Raw genomic sequence first — 18,888 nt, 5'->3', positions numbered from 1 at the left:
CTTTTGTCCAAGTGGGAAAGGGCAGTGTGGCGTGCAATAGAGATTGCGTCATCTATGGATATGTTGGGGCAGTATGCGAATTGGATTGGGTCCAGGGTGTCTGGGGTGATGGTGTTGATGTGAGCCATGACCAGACTTTCAAAGCATTTCATGGTTACAGATGTGAGTGCTACGGGGCGATAGTCATTTAGACAGGTTACCTTGGAGTTTTTGGGCACAGGGACTATGGTGGTCTGCTTGAAACATATAGGGATTACAGACTTGGTCAGGGAAAGGTTGAAAATGTCTGTGAAGACACTTGCCAGCTGGTCAGCACATGTTCTGAGTATGCATCCTGGTAATCCGTCTGGCCCTGCGGCCTTGTGAATGTTAAGCTCTTACTCACATTGGCTATGGAGAGCGTGATCACACAGTAGTCCGGAAGAGCTGGTGCTCTCACGCATGGTTCAGTGTTGCTTGCCTCAAAGCGAGCATTGAAGGCATTTAGCATAGAAGGCAGGTAGTCTCTGGGCAGCTCGTGCCTGATTTTCTCTTTGTAATCAGTGATAGTTTGCAAGCCCTGCCACATCCGATGAGCGTCAGAGCCGGTGTAGTAGGATTCGATCTTAGTCCTGTAATGATGCTTTGCCTGTTTGATGGTTTGTTGGAGGGCATAGTGGGATTTCTTATAAACGTCCGGGTTAGTGTCTAGCTCTTTGAAAGCGGCAGCTCTAGCCTGTAGCTCAATGCGGATGTTGCCTGTAATTCATGGTTTCTGGTTGGTATTATTGCCTAATGTGAGATAAAAGGTATTTTAGCCTAATGTGAGGTGAAAGGTATCTTTGCCTAATGTGAGGTGAAAGGTACCGTATTACAGGACTGGCCTGTTATCTATTATACACAGTGAATTGTTGGAGCCATTTCGCTTCCTAACTGTTTGTAACTCACTATCAATTGTGCTAATATTGCAGTCTTGCCATATCCTGAATTACTGACACTTCCCTGGAACGTTTCCTACTCAGAGGAGGCTGGTGGGAGTAGCTATAGGAGGACACATCAATCACATGGAAACAACGTGTTTGACTGTCCCATTAATTCCATTCCAGCTATTACAATGAGCCAGTCCTCCTATAGCTCCTCCCACCAGCCTCCACTCTTCCTACTTATTTTTGACATTATGTAATATTACTGCCATATCCTAAATCATTTTTGCAATATTCATTCAAATCGCCACAAACTGTGCTCCATCAGATCAGCTGGCACCCTTGCTGAGAAGTAAAACGATAGCTTTAAGACCCTGGGTCTTGTTTGAAGTCAATTCCAAACAGCAGGGTAAACAGCATTAATCTTGAGAGGTGATTTAATAAAAATCTCTACACCCACTTATGCCAACCTTGTGGTTTACCTGATGCAAGAAACTCCAGGACTCACAGAGAGAGTGCAGAGTGGAAATATGCAGTGGTGGTGCATGGCATGTATTTGCTTTGGCTCCTCCACGGTTCTTTGTGAGCCATACAAAGGCATAGAACAGCAGCCGTAGGAGGCAGAAAGGACAGCCAGTCACCGTGTTGTCTTTGGGCTGGGGCCTGTGAAAAGACATTCAGAGACTGTGGGTCCATTCATTCATTATGGTTGTTTTATGGTTGTTTTGTTTTATTAGTCATATGTACAGGATATACACTCAGTGGCCAGTTTATTAGGTGCACCACCCCGTTCACGAAAGTGGTTGACTCCCACAGATAGTGAGTCACGTGGCCGTGGCTTGATATATAAAGCAGGCAGACAGGCATCCAGTTACTGTTCCATTGAATGTTAGAATGGGTGAAACGGGGCCTCCCGAGTGGCACAGTGGTCTAAGACACTGCTAGCTGTGCCACTAGAAATTCTGGGTTCGAGTCCAGGCTCTGTCTCAGCCAGCCGCGACCTGGAGACGCATGGGGCGGCGCACAATTGGCCCAGCGTTGTCTGGGTTAGGGGAGGGTTTGGCCGGCAGTGATGTCCTTGTCCCGTCGCGCACTAGCGACTCCTATGGCGGGCCGGGCGCAGTGCACGCTGACACGGTTGCACGGTGTTTCCTCTGACACATCGGTGCGGCTAGCTTCCGGGTTAAGTGGGCATAGTGTCTAGAAGCAGCGCGGCTTGGTTGGGTTGTGTTTTGGGGGACGCACAGCTCTCGACCTTCACCTCTCCCGAGTCCGTACGGGAGTTGCAGCGAGGAGACAAGACTCTAACTACCAACTGGATACCAAGAAATTGGGGAGAAAACGGGGTAAAAAAAGAAGTAAAAAAATAAACAAAACATAATGGTTAAAACAAGTGACCTTAGCGACTTTGAGCTTGATATGATCGTCGGTGACAGGCGCGCCGGTTCCAGTATCTCCAGTACCTCCTGGGCTTTTCAAGCATTACAGTGTCTAGGGTTTACCAAGAATGGTGTGACCAACAAAAACATTCAGTCAGCAGTCCAGTGGACAAAAACAGCTCGTTGTTGAGAGGTCAAAGGAGAATGGCAAGAATTTTTCAAGCTAACAGGTTGGCCACAAAAGGCAAATAACGGCGCAGTACAACAGTGGTGTGCAGAACGAAATCTCGGAACATACAACTCGTCGGTCCTTGTCATGGATGGGCTATTGCAGCAGACGACCACACCGGGTTCCACTCCTATCAGCTAAAAACAAGAAGAAGTGGCTCCAGTGGGCACACAATCACCAACACTGGACAATTGAGGAGTGGAAAAAAATTGCCTGGTCTGACGAATCCCAGTTCCTGTTGTGTCATGCTGATGGCAGAGTCAGGATTTGGTGTAAGCAGCATGAGTCCATGGCCCATCCTGCCTGGGGTCAAAGGCATAGGCTGGTTGCGCTGGTGTAATGGTGTGGGTGGTGTAATGGTGTGGGGAATGTTTTCCTGGCACTCGTTAGGTCCCTTGATATCAGTTGAGCAACGTTTCCATTCCCCGTAGATTTCAGGCTATTCTGGAGGCAAAGGGGGGTCCGACCCGGTACTAGATGGGTGTACCTAATAAACTGGCCAAAGATTGTATTGTCCAACAGAATGCTTACTTGCAGGTTCCTTCTTGATAATGCAACAACAATAATAAATAATACAATATAAGAATATGAACAAAAATTTAATGGCTCAGTAGAATAGACATTTTAGCATAAGTATAATACAGGAAGGCACAATTTATGGTCCAATATTTACACGTGTATTGGGGAAGAGGGGATTGGGGGACAACTGTTTAAATTCTGCAGTATTAGCAACAGTAAATAAGAATCTGGTAGCAGAAGTTGTGATGTGTGTGTAGCTTGAATGTATATACTGTCAGCTGTTTCCAGCTACAATTGTCATTTACAACATTAACAATGTCTACACTGTATTTCTGACCAATTTGATGTTATTTTAATGGACCAAAAAATTGCTTTTCTTTCAAAAACAAGGACAATTCTAAGTGATTCCAAACTTTTGAATGGTAGTGTGTGTATATATATATAGTGTGTGTGTGTGTGTGTGTGTGTGTGTGTGTGTGTGTGTGTGTGTGTGTGTGTGTGTGTGTGTGTGTGTGTGTGTGTGTGTGTGTGTGTGTGTGTGTGTGTGTGTGTGTGTGTGTGTGTGTGTGTGTGTGTGTGTGTGTGTGTGTGTGTGTGTGTGCATGTGTGCTAAGGTGCAGAGAATCAGAGCAGGTGGTCAGTCCAGTTCCAGAGTTCAGCAGTCTGATGGCTTGTAGATATAAACTGTCTCTGAGCCTGTTGGTATCAAACCTCATGCTATGATACCGTCTGCCCAACGGTAAGGGAGTGAACAGGTCATAACTGGGGTGTGTGTGGTCCTGATGATGCTGCAGTATATGTCCTGGTAGGGTGGGAACACGGCCCCAGTGACATACTGGGCCGTCTTCACCAACCTGCTGGAGGGCCTTGCAGTTGTGGATGGAGCAATTCCCGTACCCGGCCATGATGCAACTGGTCAGGACGCTCTCGATGATGCACCGGCTGTGTTTGGAGGGGACCCGCGGTGGCATGCCAAATTTCTTCAGCCACCTTAGGAAGTAGAGGAGCTGTTGCGCCCTCTTGACAAGACTGCTGATTCTCTCTACTGCAGTCCCGTTGATGTGGATTGGGGCGTGTTCTCTCCTCGACATCCTGAAATCAACAACCAACTCCTTTGTTTTGCTGACGTTGATGGACAGGTTGTTGACCTGGCATCGCAATGCCAGTTCACTTACATCCTCTCTATAGTCTGACTCGTCATTGTTGATTATTAGGCTTTCAACCATGGTGTCGTCAGCAAACTTGATGATGGAGTTGGTGTCACGCAATGCCACACAGTCGTGCGTGTACAGGGAGTATAGCAGAGGGCTGAGGACACACCTCTGGGGGGCCCATGTGTTAATAATCAGTGTGGAGGAGGTATTGTTGCCAATCCTCACGGCCTGTGGTATCCCCGTCAGGAAGTCTAAGATTCAGTTGCAGAGGGTAGTGTCCAAATCAAATCAAATCAAAATCAAATGTATTTATATAGCCCTTCATAGATCAGCTGATATCTCAAAGTACTGTACAGAAACCCAGCCTAAAACCCCAAACAGCAAGCAATGCAGGTGTAGAAGCACGGTGGCTAGGAAAAACTCCCTAGAAAGGCCAAAACCTAGGAAGAAACCTAGAGGAACCAGGCTATGAGGGGTGGCCAGTCCTCTTCTGGCTGTGCCGGGTGGAGATTATAACCGAACATGACCAAGATGTTCAAGATGTTCATAAATGACCAGCATGGTCAAATAATAATAATCACAGTAGTTGTCAAGGGTGCAACAGGTCAGCACCTCTACCGCTCCTGCTGTCTCTAGAGAGTTGAAAACAGCAGGTCTAGGACAGGTAGCACGTCCGGTGAACAGGTCAGGGTTCCATAGCCGCAGGCAGAACAGTTGAAACTGGAGCAGCAGCACGGCCAGGTGGACTGGGGACAGCAAGGTGTCATCATGCCAGGTAGTCCTGAGGCATGGTCCTAGGGCTCAAGTCCTCCGAGAGAGAGAGAGAAAGAAAGAAAGAAAGAAAGAAAGAAAGAAAGAAAGAAAGAAAGAGAGAATTAGAGAAAGCATACTTAAATTCACACAGGACACCGGATAAGACAGGAGAAATACTCCAGATATAACAGACTGACCCTAGCCCCCCGACACATAAACTACTGCAGCATAAATGCTAGAGGCTGAGACAGGAGGTGTCACGAATGCTAGGATTGGTGGTAGGAGTCAGGCGCAGAGAGCAGAGGTAAGAAAAAATGAGATTTATTTTCTCTGGTACGACACGGTCGACGCCAACACAACAGGCGTGTGAACAAAATGACCAACCCATTCACAACGGCACACAGTCCGGAAAGAAAATAATCCAGGCAGATCGCCAGCACATCCAAAAAGCACACTGACGTAAAATAATCCCGCACAAACCTGGGCGGGCTAAACAGGCTTAAATAACCACAAATCAAGACACACAAATAAGGAACAGGTGCAAACAATAAGACATACCAACAGAAAAGGAAAAAGGGATCAGTGGTGGCTAGTAGGCCGGCGACGACAACCGCCGAGCGCCGCCCGAGCAGGCAGGGGAGCCACCTTCGGTGGGATTCGTGACAGGAGGGGTCAGGAGACATTGTGGCCCCATCCGATGATACCCCCGGACAGGGCCAAACAGGCAGGATATAACCCCACTCACTTTGCCAAAGCACAGCCCCCACACCACTAGAGGGATATCTTCAATCACCAACTTACCATCCTGAGACAATGCCGAGTATAGCCCACAAAGATCTCCGCCACGGCACAACCCAAGGGGGGGCACCAACCCAGACAGGAAGACCACGTCAGTGACTCAACTCACTCAAGTGACGCACCCCTCCTAGGGACGGCATGGAAGAGCACCAGGAAGCCAGTGACTCAGCCCCTGTAATAGGGTTAGAGGCAGAGAATCCCAGTGGAGAGAGGAGAACCGGCCAGGCAGAGACAGCAAGGGCGGTTCGTTGCTCCAGTGCCTTTCCGTTCACCTTCACACTCCTGGGCCAGACTACACTCAATCATAGGACCTACTGAAGAGATGAGTCTTCAATAAAGACTAAAGGTTGAGACCGAGTCTGCGTCTCTCACATGGGTAGGCAGACCATTCCATAAAAATGGAACATCTTGGACAACTGAGCTTTGGAGGAATACGCAGATTTAAAGAGGAGTTTGTAATTTGCTTTCTAATGATCATGATCTTTTCCCCAAAGAAGTTCATGAATTTATTACTGCTGAAGTGAAAGCCATCCTCTCTTGGGGAATGCTGCTTTTTAGTTAGCTTTGCGACAGTATCAAAAATAAATTTGGGATTGTTCTTATTTTCCTCAATTAAGTTGGAAAAATAGGATGATCGAGCAGCAGTGAGGGCATTTCTGTTCCAATTTTCTGGAAGCTTGCTTCAGAGCTCGGGTATTTTCTGTATACCAGGGAGCTAGTTTCTTATGACAAATGTTTTTAGTTTTTAGGGGTGCGACTGCATCTAGGGTATTGCGCAAGGTTAAATTGAGTTCCTCAGTTAGGTGGTTAACTGATTTTTGTCCTCTGACGTCCAGACCCAGGGCTCTGAGCTTGGTGACAAGCTTGAACGGAACAATGGTGTTGAATGCTGAACTGTAGTCAATGAACAGCATTCTCACTAAGGTGTTCCTCTTATCCAGATGTGTTAGTGTAACCAGTGTGAAATGGCTAGCTAGTTAGCGGTGCACACTAGTAGCGTTTCAATCGGAGATGTCACTCGCTCTGAGACCTTGAAGTAGTTATTTCCCTTGCTCTGCAAGGGCAGGGGCTTTTGTAGAGCGATATGTAACGATACTTTGTTGGAGGCAGTTTTGATGTGTTCAGAAGGTCCCAGGTTCAAGCCCAGGTTGGGGTGAGGAGAAGGACGGAAGCAATACTGTGTGAATAGCGATGGAAATTGCATTTTTTTTCTGGATCTGTTAGAGTGGTAGGCAAATTGGTGTGGGTCCAGTGTGCCTGGCATGCTGGCCTTAATGTGGGCCATGACCAGCCTCTCGAAACCCTTCATGATGACAGGGGTGAGTGCGACGGGGGGTTAGTCATTTGGGCATGTCACCTTGGTTTTCTTGGGCACTGGGACGATGGTGGTCTCCTTGAAGCAAGTAGGGACTACAGACTGGGACAGGAACTAGTTGAAGATGTCAGAGAAGACTCCGAGTAGCTGCTCAGCACACATTCTGAGGATGCGGCCAGGGATGCCATCTGGGACTATTCACTTTTCTGACTATTGACTCTCTTTTGAGAGTTTCCCTCATGTCAGCCTTGGAGAGCAAAAGCACCTGATCATCCGGAGCCTTCCTAGATGGCTCGGTATTGTCTGCCTCAAACCGAGCATAGAATATGTTAAGCCTGTCTGGGAGGGATGCTTTGGCACCACACAGCTGGATTTGCCTTTGTAGTGTGTGAAAGCTTGTAGTCCTTGCCACATGTGTTGCGAGTCTGAGTTGTCGAAATTCGATTCTAATTTGAGTTTGTATTTGACTTTTTTTGTCTTTAATGAATTTGTGGAGCTCGTACCAAATCAAATCAAATGTTATTTGTCACATTCTTTGTAAACAACAGCAGTAAACTAACAGTGAACTGCTTACGTACGGGTACTTTTCCAAGAATGCGGAGTTAAAGATGAAAAACAATGAACATTCATTTTCGAAATAGTGACAAGAGGAGAAAATACACAGTGAATAATGAATAACAATAACGAGTAAAAGTTACATGGCTATATACAAGGAGTACTAGCACCAAGTTGATGTGCAGGGGTACGAGGTCATTGAAGTAGCTATGTACAGTTGGTAGAGCATGGTGTTTGCAACGCCAGGGTTGTGGGTACGATTCCCACAGGGAACCAGTACAAAAAAACTAACAAAAAAAAAGTGTATGAAATGTAATGTATGCATCTGTTACCAGAAGCCGTGGTACGATCAGATCCATTCGGAAAATGGAAAAGCCATCTGGTTGAATAGCAGAATCGGGTGAACTGTCTATAAGCCAGGTCTCTGTAAAAACAAAGACACAGCATTCTCTGATGTCCGTCTGCGATTGAAACCTTGCTCTGAGTTTAAAGACTTTGCATTGATCTTAATCTAGGTGCAATAACAATACCATTAAAGTAACAGTTCCAACCCCTCTCCTCCTCCAACATTCCGACACCCCCTCGCCCTACTAGCCTCCATTCACTCATGACGTGACTGCTTACAGGAAATGATACAGTTTGCCCTTACGGCACATTTCCTCCCACCAGCACAAAGACACTGAAGTCAGCGGACTGGCCATAGTGATGCTGTAGCCACACGAAGCAAATCTGCCTTCCATAGAACAGAGCTCATGACATGCAAGTGAAATGTCTTGACCACTGCTGTTACTAGGTGATACTTCTTAGATTGACCCCATTTGGATGTAATTCAATTAAAGTGACAAAAGGCATTGCAGTGTGAAGAGAAAATAGTCTTACAGTCACACAAAGCCATTTTAATGAATTGATATAGAGTCTATATACGAAAAATAATGAATAAATGGATGAGCTTGTTCCTTGACAACTATGACTGTAGGCTTAAGGCACTGCTACAGTATACAGAACAACCTTAAAGGTCAGTCGAAATGATAACGGTAGGTTGGTTGTAAAGCTGCAGTCTGAAAAACTGCCCCTAAAATTTTGTCATTATTAGCACACACTTTATTCTAAGCCGGTTAACAGAATTGCCAATTTAACAGTGACACCTAATACTGATATTGAGTATGTGCAGCCCATGCAATCAAACTCACAACTGTTACTATTATCATGCTTTAAAGGGACCAATCAGCAGTTAAAACAATAACAAAGCCTATTCTCTGCCACTGTTTTAGTAAAAAGCTGAAGGATGGGCCTGGAGAAATGTAACCACTGTCAAATTCATAGACAGAGCAATGATGCAAAATTATAGTTTTAATCATGTTTTCAGGCTATAAAGTGTTTGTTTACATGGACAACAGTGATGAGGTTGTTTCTATATTTAATGGAAATATCTAATTCATTACTTCCTTTACAGTATTTCCAATATGCTCTCTGTCACAAAGGATGTGTATAGAGAGCATGTGTTTCTGATGACCTGTAACCTTGTATTTTGCCTCCAGGAAATTCTCATGGTTTTGAATGTGCAGAGATAGATATTCAAACTACTCAGACCATAAACATTTGACGTCAACTGGTCGAAAGTCAATAATACCTGTCTGCAGAGATATGAAGTTTGGCTTACATGTCTGCTGTCAGCTCAACGAGCTAAGACGTGACTGTAGAATATAAAGACACACATCTAAACAAAGACGTACTAAGATGTCTGAAAACAAATGCTGAATGCATGAGGACGCTACATTAACTGCACTCATGGATCACAAGGCATGATTGTGTAACAATGCCTTTGGAACTCACTGACAAGGCTCACTGGTGAAATGTATCTCATTTAGCAGGCATAATGTTCTTCACTATAGTATTTTAAACACAAGCACACACACACACACACACACACACACACACACACACACACACACACACACACACACACACACACACACACACACACACACAAAGTATGCTAGAAAACACAATACCCCATAATGACAAAGCAAAAACAAGTTTTTGGGTATGATGCTAAAAGCTTGGAAGACCTGTATTTGGGGAGTTTCTCACATTCTTCTCTGCAGATCCTCTCAAGCTCTTTCAGGTTGGATGGGGAGCGTTGCTGCACAGCTATTTTCAGGTCTCTCCAGAGATGTTCGATTGGGTTCAAGTCCGGGCTCTGGCTGGGCCACTCAAGGACATTCAGAGACTTGTCCCAAAGCCACTCCTGTGTTGTCCTGGCTGGGTGCTTAGGGTCGTTGTCCTGTTGGAAGGTGAATCTTTTCCCCCAGGCTGAGGTCCTCCTGGAGCAGGTTTTCATCAAGGATCTCTCTGTACTCGATCCTGACTAGTCTCCCAGTCCCTGCAGCTGAAAAACATCCCCACAGCATGATGCTGCCACCAACATGCTTCACCATATGGATGGTGCCAGGTTTCCTCCAAGAACTCCAAGGTAACCTGTCTAAATGACTATCGCCCCGTAGCACTCACATCTGTAACCATGAAATGCTTTGAAAGTCTGGTCATGGCTCACATCAACACCATCACCCCAGACACCCTGGACCCAATCCAATTCGCATACTGCCCCAACATATCCATAGATGACGCAATCTCTATTGCACACCACACTGCCCTTTCCCACTTGGACAAAAGGAACACCAACATGAGAATGCTGTTCATTGGCTACAGCTCAGCGTTCAACACCATAGTGCCCTCCAAGCTCATCATAAGCTAAGTACCCTGGGACCAAACACCTCCCTCTGCAACTGGATCCTGGATTTCCTGACGGGACGCCCCCAAGTGGTAAGGGTAGGCAACAACACATCCGCCACACTGACCCTGTCAAGCTCTTGTCAGGTTGGATAGGGAGCGTCGCTGCACAGCTATTTTCAGATTTCTCCAGAATGTTCGGGTTCAAGTCCGCGATCTGGCTGGGCCACTCAATGACCTTGAGTGGGTCCTTGAGTGGGTCCTTGAGTGGCGCAGCGGTCTAAGACACTGCATTGCAGTGCTAGAGGCATCACCTCAGATCTGGGTTCGATCCCGGGCTGTATCACAACCGGCTGTGATTTGGAGTCCCATAGGGTGGCGCACAATTGGCCCAGCGTCGTCTGGGTTACGGGTGGGTTTGGCCGGGGTAGGCCATCATTGTAAATAAGAATTTGTTCTTAACTGATTTGCCTAGTTAAAATAAAAACATAAAAAAGGACATTCAGAGACTTGTCCCGAAGCAACTCCTGTGTTGTCTTGGCTGTGTGCTTAGTGGCCAGTGGTGTGGAGGCTGTGCTTTGGCAAAGTGGGTGGGGTTATATCCTACCTGTTTGGCCCTGTCTGGGGGTTTCATCGGATGGGGCCACAGTGTCTCCTGATCCCTCCTGTCTCAGCCCCAGTATTTATGCTGCAGTAGTTTATGTGTCGGGGTGCTAGGGTCAGTCTGTCACATCTGGAGTATTTCTCTTGTCTTTTCCAGTGTCCTGTGTGAATTTAAATATGCTCTCTCTAATTCTCTCTTTTTCTTTCTTTCTTTCTTTCTCTCTCTCGGAGGACCTGAGCCCTAGGACCATGCCTCAGGACTACCTGGCTTGATGACTCCTTGCTGTCCCCAGTTCACCTGGCCGTGCTGCTGCTCCAGTTCCAACTGTTCTGCCTGCAGCTATGGAACCCTGACCTGTTCACCAGACGTGCTACCTGTCCCAGACCTGTTGTCCCAGACCTGCTGGAACCCTGACCTATTCACCGGACGTGCTACCTGTCCCAGACCTGCTGTTTTCAACTCTCTAGAGACAGCAGGAGCGGTAGAGATACTCTCAAAGATCGGCTATGAAAAAGCCAACTGACACTTACTCTTGTGTTACTGACTTGTTGCACCCTCGACAACTACTATGATTATTATTATTTGACAATGCTGGTCATTTATGAACATTTGAACATCTAGGCCATGTGCTGTTATAATCTCCACCCGGCACAGCCAGAAGAGGACTGGCCACCCCTCATAGCCTGGTTCCTCTCTAGGTTTCTTCCTAGGTTTTGGCCTTTCTTGGGAGTTTTTCCTAGCCACCGTGCTTCTACACCTGCATTGCTTGCTGTTTGGGGTTTTAGGCTGGGTTTCTGTACAGCACTTTGTGATTTCAGCTGATGTAAGAAGGGCTATATAAATACATTTGATTTGATTAGGGTTGTTGTCCTGTTGGAAGGTGAACCTTTGCCCCAGTCTGAGGTCTTGAGCGCTCTGGAGCAGGTTTTCATCAAGGATTTCTCTGTACTTTGCTCCGTTCATCTTTCCCTCAATCCTGACTAGTCTCCCAGTTCCCGCCCGCTGAAAAACTTCCCCACAGCATGATGCTGCCACCACGATGCTTCACTGTAGGGATGGTTCCAGGTTTCCTCCAGACGTGACACTTGGCATTCAGGAAAAAGAGTACAATCTTCTTTTCATCAGACCAGAGAATCTTGTTTCTCATGGTCTGAGAGTCCTTTAGGTGCCTTTTGGCAAACTCCAAGCAGGCTGTCATGTGCCTTTTACTGAGGAGTGGCTTCTGTCGGGCCACTCTACCACAAAGGCATGATTGGTGGAGTGCTGCTGAGATGGTTGTCCTTCTGGAAGGTTCTCCCATCTCCACAGAGGAACTCTGGAGCTTGGTCAGAGTGATCATCAAAGTCAAGGGGTCTGAATACTTTCTGAATAAACTGTTTATACTAAAGTATGTGGACACTGCTACAAATGAGTGGATTCGGCTATTTCAGCCACACCCATTGCTGACTGGTATATAAAATCGAGCACACAGCCATGCAATCTCCATAGACAAACATTGGCAGTAGAATGGCCTTACTGAAGAGCTCAGTGACTTTCAACGTGGCACCATTTTATGATGCCACCTTTCCAACAAGTGAGTTTGTCAAATTTCTGCTCTGGTAGAGCTGCCTTGGTCAAGTGTAAGTGCTGATACTGTGGAGTAGAATTTTCTAGGAGCAACAACGGCTCAGCTGCGAGGTGGTAGGCCACACAAGCTCACAGAATGGGACCGCCAAGTTCTGAAGCACTTAGAGTATAAAAATCGTCTGTCCTCGGATCTAGCACTCACCATTGAGTTCCAAACTGCCTCTGGAAGCAGAGTAAGCACAAGAACTGTTAATCTGGAGCTTCATGAAATGGGTTTCCATGGCCAATCAGCCACACACAAGCCTAAGATCACCATGTGCATTGCCAAGCGATGGCTGGAGTGGTGTGGAAGAACTTGACTGGCCTGCACAGAGCCCTGACCTCAACCCCATTGAACACATTTTGGATGAATTGGAATGCAGACTGCGAGCCCAGCCTAATCGCCCAACACCAGTGCCCAACCTCACTAATGCTCGTGGCTGAATGGAAACAAGTCTCCGCAGCAATGTTCCAACATCTAGTGGAAAGCCTTCCTTGAAGAGTGAAGGCTGTTATAGCAGCAAAGGGGGGACCAACCCCATATTAATGCCCATGATTTTGGAATGAGATGTTCAACGAGAAGGTGTCCACATACTTTTGCTCATGTAGTGTGTATACAGTACCAGTCAAATGTTTGGACACACGTACTTGTTCAAAGTTTTTTTTTTTTTTTTTACTATTTTCTACATTGTAGAATAATAGTGAAGACATCAAAACTATGAAATAACACATATGGAATCATGTCGTAACCAAAAAAGTGTTCATCAAATCAAAATATATTTTCTATTTTAGATCCTTCAAAGTAGCCACCCTTTGCCTTGATGACAGCTTGGCACACTCTTGGAATTCTCTCAACCAGCTTCACGAGGAATGCTTTTCCAACAGTCTTGAAGGAGTTCCCACATATGCTGAGCACTTGTTGGCTGCTTTTCCTTCACTCTACAGTCCAACTCATCCCAAACCATCTCAATTGGGTTGAGGTCGGGTGATTGTGGAGGCCAGGTCATCTGATGCAGCACCATCATTCTCCTTCTTGGTCAAATAGCCATTAGACAGCCTGGAGGTGTGTTTTGGGGTCAAATAGCCATTAGACAACCTGGAGGTGTGTTTTGGGTCATTGTCCTGTTGAAAACAAATGATAGTCTCACTAAGTGCAAACACGATTGGATGGCGTATCGCTGCAGAATTCTGTGGTAGCCATGCTGGTTAAGTGTGCCTTGAATTCTAAATAAATCACTGGCAGTGTCACCAGCAAAGTACCCCCACACCACACCTCCTCCTCCATGCTTCATGGTGGGAATCACACATGCGGAGATCATCCGTTCACCTACTCTGCATCTCACAAAGACATGGTGGTTGGAACCAAAAATCTAATATTTGGACTGATCAGACCAAAGGACAGATTTCCACCGGTCTAATGTCTATTGCTCGTGTTTCTTGTCCCAAGCAAGTCTCTTCTTCTTATTGGTGTCCTTTAGTAGTGGTTTATTTGCAGCAATTTGACCACGAAGGCCTGATTCACGCAGTCTCCTCTGAACAGTTGTTGTTGAGATTGTCACGCCCTGACCTGAGAGAGCCGTTTTTCTCTGTTTGGTTAGGTCAGGGTGTGACATGAGGTGGGCATTCTATGTGTTGTATGTCTATGTTGTTTTTTCTTTGATTGGCCGAGTATGGTTTCCAATCAGAGGCAGCTGTCATTCGTTGTCTCTGATTGGAAATCATATTTAGGCAGCCCTTTTCCCACTTTCAGTTGTGGGATCTTGTTTTTGTATTGCTGTTAGTAGCCTGCAAGACTTTTCGTTCGTTCGTTGTGTTGTTTATTGTTTGTTTTTTTTGCTGGTTCACCGTTAAATAAAATATGATGAACCCAACACACGCTGCGCCTTGGTCTACCTTTAACGACGAACATTACAAAGATGTCTGTTACTTGAACCCTGTAGCATTAATTCGGTCCTCATGAGAGTCAGTTTCATCATAGCGCTTGATGGTTATTGCGACTGCACTTGAAGAAACTTTCAAAGTTCTTGAAATGTTCTGTATTGACTGACCTTCATGTCTTAAAGTAATGATGGACTGTCATTTCTCTTTGCTTATTTGAGCTGTTCTTGCCATAATACGGACTTGGTCTTTTACCAAATAGTGCTATCTTCTATATACAACCCCCACCTTGTCAAAACACAATTGATTGGCTCAAACGCATTAAGAAGGAAAGAAATTCCACAAATGAACTTTTAACAAGGCACACCTGTTAATTGAAATGCATTCCAGGTGACTACCTCATGAAGCTGGTTGAGAGAATGCCAAGAGTGTGCAAAACTGTCATCAAGGCAAAGGGTGGCTACTTTGAAGAATCTCACATATAAAATATATTTAGATTTGTTTAACACTTTATTTGGTTACTACATGATTCCATGTGTTTTTCATAGTTTCGATGTCTTCACTTTTATTCTACAATGTAGAAAATAGTAAAAATAAAGAAAAACCCTTGAATGAGTCGGTGTGTCCAAGCTTTTGACTGGTACTGTATATATAAATATATAATTGGACAATAATCAACATACAAAATAGAAACAAAAGAACAGAAAAATATTTGTCAAAGTGCTAATCCCTTTTAAATAAAATTATTAGAAACAATTACTGGCCATACTGCCAGATCTCACTCCTTCAAGGTTTGGTGCCAGATCTCACCCTTCAAGGTTTGGTGCCAGATCTCACTCCTTCAAGGTGTGGTGCCAGATCTCACCCTTCAAGGTGTGGTGCCAGATCTCACTCCTTCAAGGTGTGGTGCCAGATCTTACCCTTCAAGGTGTGTGGGATAAAGAATAAGCAGTGAGGGGCTTAGAATTATGATAGGGAGAGTAAGCCCTGCCAATGTGTGTATTAGTGTGTGTGTGTGTATTAGTGTGTGTGTGTGTGTTTCTGTGTATGAGAGCTTCGGCCTCGCCTCTGCCACAGCTAGTCAGAGCCAGCTTGGCTTATTTCAGGGGGAGTGGAGTGTATGTGTGTGCGGTGGGGGAAATCGTGTGTGAGTGGAGTCAAACCATTGGCTGAGCCCTTCAGAAGCACAGCCTCATAATTTCTAAGCCAGTGTGTGTGAGCATGAGCACCATCCAGAATTTGTTACTGTTTTGGTATTCCCTTTCGGAGCATTAGCCTGTTTTGGTATTCCCTTTCGGAGCATTAGCCTGTTTTGGTATTCCGTTTCGGAGTATTAGCCTGTTTTGGTATTCCGTTTCGGAGTATTAGCCTGTTTTGGTATTCCCTTTCGGAGTTTTAGCCTGTTTTGGTATTCCCTTTCGGAGTTTTAGCCTGTTTTGGTATTCCCTTTTGGACTATTAGGCTAAATTGTGCAGAGAGTGGATGTTTGTATTTATAAAGATACTTAGTTATTTGTTGATTTATGTCATTTGGGGGATCCGTGGCTGCGTTACAGCTGAGGGTCATCTTTGGGAGACGGAAGGTAAGTTTGTCTACTAATTTCTCTCTGCCTCAGCTTGTTAATCTTCGGCTTATTTACAACAACATGTGTAGATACTTTTGGAAAAGTTTATTTATTGAGGTAAGTTTGTCTACTAATTTCTCTCTGCCTCAGCATGTTTATCTTCAGCTTATTGACAACAACATGTGTAGATACTTTTGGAAAAGTTTATTTATTGAGTTTTCACATTTGCATTCATTAACAGTGTCATATGGCAAGTTGTTAAAGTGCAGATACTTTTTGGAGTACTAGTGCTGAATGAGATGGTGTGATGTCTGAAACTGTATCGTGTCAACACGTGCCATGCACTCCAGTTGTTTTGAGATCAGGTGTATTTGTGCTGAAGGTATTGAGGGTGATGTTAAGCTTCATGAACCTATATGTTCTGAAACAACATCCTCAAGGGCTGTCTAAAAGTAGCTGAGAAACTAAACAGACTCGTAATCATCTTATTTGCAAGAAAGGCATTTCACTGTGTTTGTGCATGTGAAATTAAAACTCAAAACATTTTCTTTGAACAAGGTACAGTTGTTTTGAATGTAAAACAAATCATAAATTTACTTTAATATTATAACAGATCAGAAAATGTAATTACAATCTATTTGTTTATGCAACACAGAAAATGTAAACTTAAACCGGTATCCAATTGAACCCGTCAGAGAACTGTTTACGCAGTTTATAAACTACTGCTAAGAACTACTAATTCTTATTCTGAAAACCATCTACCTGTTTGAGGAGTCTACTTGGCGAGAGTGAAATGCTTTTAGTGAAAAGTTCCAGGAAAGTGAAACTGTGAAACTTCTAAAAAAGCGTTAATGTTTGCACAAAAGCTTCGAGAGCTCTCAACCTTGAATACATGGCAAGGTATAACCATATATCTCTGCTGTCTCTTTCCAGATGTAGGATCTTAATTTGATTACTCTTTTGTTGATGAGAATGTTCCTACACAGCAGGAAATGCATACTTGTAGTGTATTCAAGGTTTAAAAAAGCTTCTAAAGTTTGTAATTTCCAATCTTCGAATGTTAGACAAGGTTACTCGTCAGTCAAGTGTGGTTGCTCCAAACCTTCTTTCTTAAAGAGGCATAGTGGAAAAGTCTGCTGGGAGACTGACCTGTCTGACCATGTGGTGTCTGTCGAGTGGTGCGTCACTTGCGGAGAGCAAACCATTCATGAATGGTTGTTTTTCTCTTTATTCATTTTTTTATTCAGGTAGTCTGTCTAGAAGGAAACCTTTCATATACTAAGAAGTATAGGGCAGTATGAATACTTTGTGAACGGATTTGTGGATAGCAAAGTATATGAATGGTGTCATGTCATTATAAAAATGCCGAACAGTTATCCCATACTTCTGTGTATGTGTGATGTCTTGAAAGCACCCTCCACCGTCAAAGCTTATTGGTGCTTTTGAAAGTCCTGAGTGCCTTACCAAGTAATTTAATAGTTGATTTACTGTATGTAGCCTACTTACTTTTCTAGTTGCAGCTTATACTACAGAATACCATTGTCACTTAATAAAGAATCATTGGCAGGCATGATATTGTTATTTCCGCTGCCTTTCCATTCCGAAACACAAGTGAAGCCTCATCTCTTAAATGCAAATGACCCTCAACATTATCCGATCACATTCAAATGACTTTTCAGGGGAGACAATGACATCAGGCTAAGTCGAAGCAAAGTGCCCGGGCTAAAGTATACCAGCTTTAGTGTAAATGGCTTTGGCATACTGTAGAGCCAGCCCATGTATTCAATATATGACATTTATTGCATTGGATAGAGACATGTCATGTATTTATTCAATATTTGACATTTGTTGCTCTATTCAATACTGTACGGTGCCTTCAGAAAGTATTCTCAACCCTTGACTTTTTCCACATTGCGTTGTATTACAGCCTGAATTTAAAATGGATTACATTGAGATTTTGTATCGCTGGCCTCCACACAATACCCCATAATGTCAAAGTGGAATTATGTTTTTAGATGTTTTTACAAATGAATTAAAAATGAAAAGCTGAAATGTCTTGAGTCAATAAGTATTCAACCCCTTTGTCATGGCAAGCCTAAATAAGTTCAGGAGTAAAAATGTGCTTAACAAGTCACATAATAAGTTGCATGGACTCTCACTCTGTGTGCAGTAATAGGGTTTGAATATGATTTTTTAATGACTACCTCATCTCTGTACCCCACACATACAATTATCTGTAATTGTATGTGTGTATGTGTGTAATTGTATAATTGCGATACCCTAGACCCACTCCAATTTGCTTACCGCCCAAATAGGTCACCATCACACTGCACACTGCCCTATCCCATCTGGACAAGAGGAATACCTATGTAGGAATGCTGTTCATTGACTACAGCTCAGCATTTAACACCATAGTACCCTCCCAACTCGTCATTAAGCTCAAGACCCTGGGTCTCGACCCTGCCCTGTGCAACTGGGTCCTGGACTTTCTGACGGGCCGCCCCCAGGTGGTGAGGGTAGGAAACAACATCTCCACCCCGCTGATCCTCAACACTGGGGCCCCACATGGGTGCGTTCTCAGCCCTCTCCTGTACTCCCTGTTCACCCATGACTGTGTGGCCATGCAAGCCTCCAACTCAATCATCAAGTTTGCAGATGACACTACAGTGGTAGGCTTGATTACCAACAACGACGAGACGGCCTACATAGAGGAGGTGAGGGCCCTCGGAGTGTGGTGTCAGGAAAATAACCTCACACACAAGGTCAACAAAACAAAGGATATGACGGACTTCAAGAAACGGCAAAGGGAGCACCCCCCTATCCACATCGATGGGACAGTAGTGGAGAAGGTGGAAAGTTTTAAGTTCCTCGGCGTACACATCACGGACAAACTGAAATGGTCC

At 44.7% G+C, this 18,888-nt stretch overlaps 1 protein-coding gene across 2 annotated transcripts in view; it reads left to right on the top strand.

The window, feature by feature from the left end:
* Positions 1-15,712: 15,712 nt before the first annotated feature.
* Positions 15,713-18,888, top strand: part of LOC106571288 (cAMP-specific 3',5'-cyclic phosphodiesterase 4D) — a 388,079-nt gene continuing 384,903 nt past the window's right edge. The window contains exon 1 of one of the 2 annotated variants that reach the window (XM_014144187.2): positions 15,713-16,003. In XM_014144187.2, the coding sequence (XP_013999662.1) occupies positions 15,904-16,003 (100 nt within the window). In that variant the 5' untranslated portion in view covers positions 15,713-15,903. The remainder of the gene's footprint in view (positions 16,004-18,888) is intronic. The other variant, XM_014144196.2, reaches the window with a different exon arrangement.

The sequence above is a fragment of the Salmo salar genome, chromosome ssa01 (genome assembly GCF_905237065.1).
Source record: "Salmo salar chromosome ssa01, Ssal_v3.1, whole genome shotgun sequence".
In the NCBI taxonomy this organism is placed as follows: domain Eukaryota; kingdom Metazoa; phylum Chordata; class Actinopteri; order Salmoniformes; family Salmonidae; genus Salmo; species Salmo salar.
This window is presented reverse-complemented; position numbering and strand designations above follow the sequence as displayed.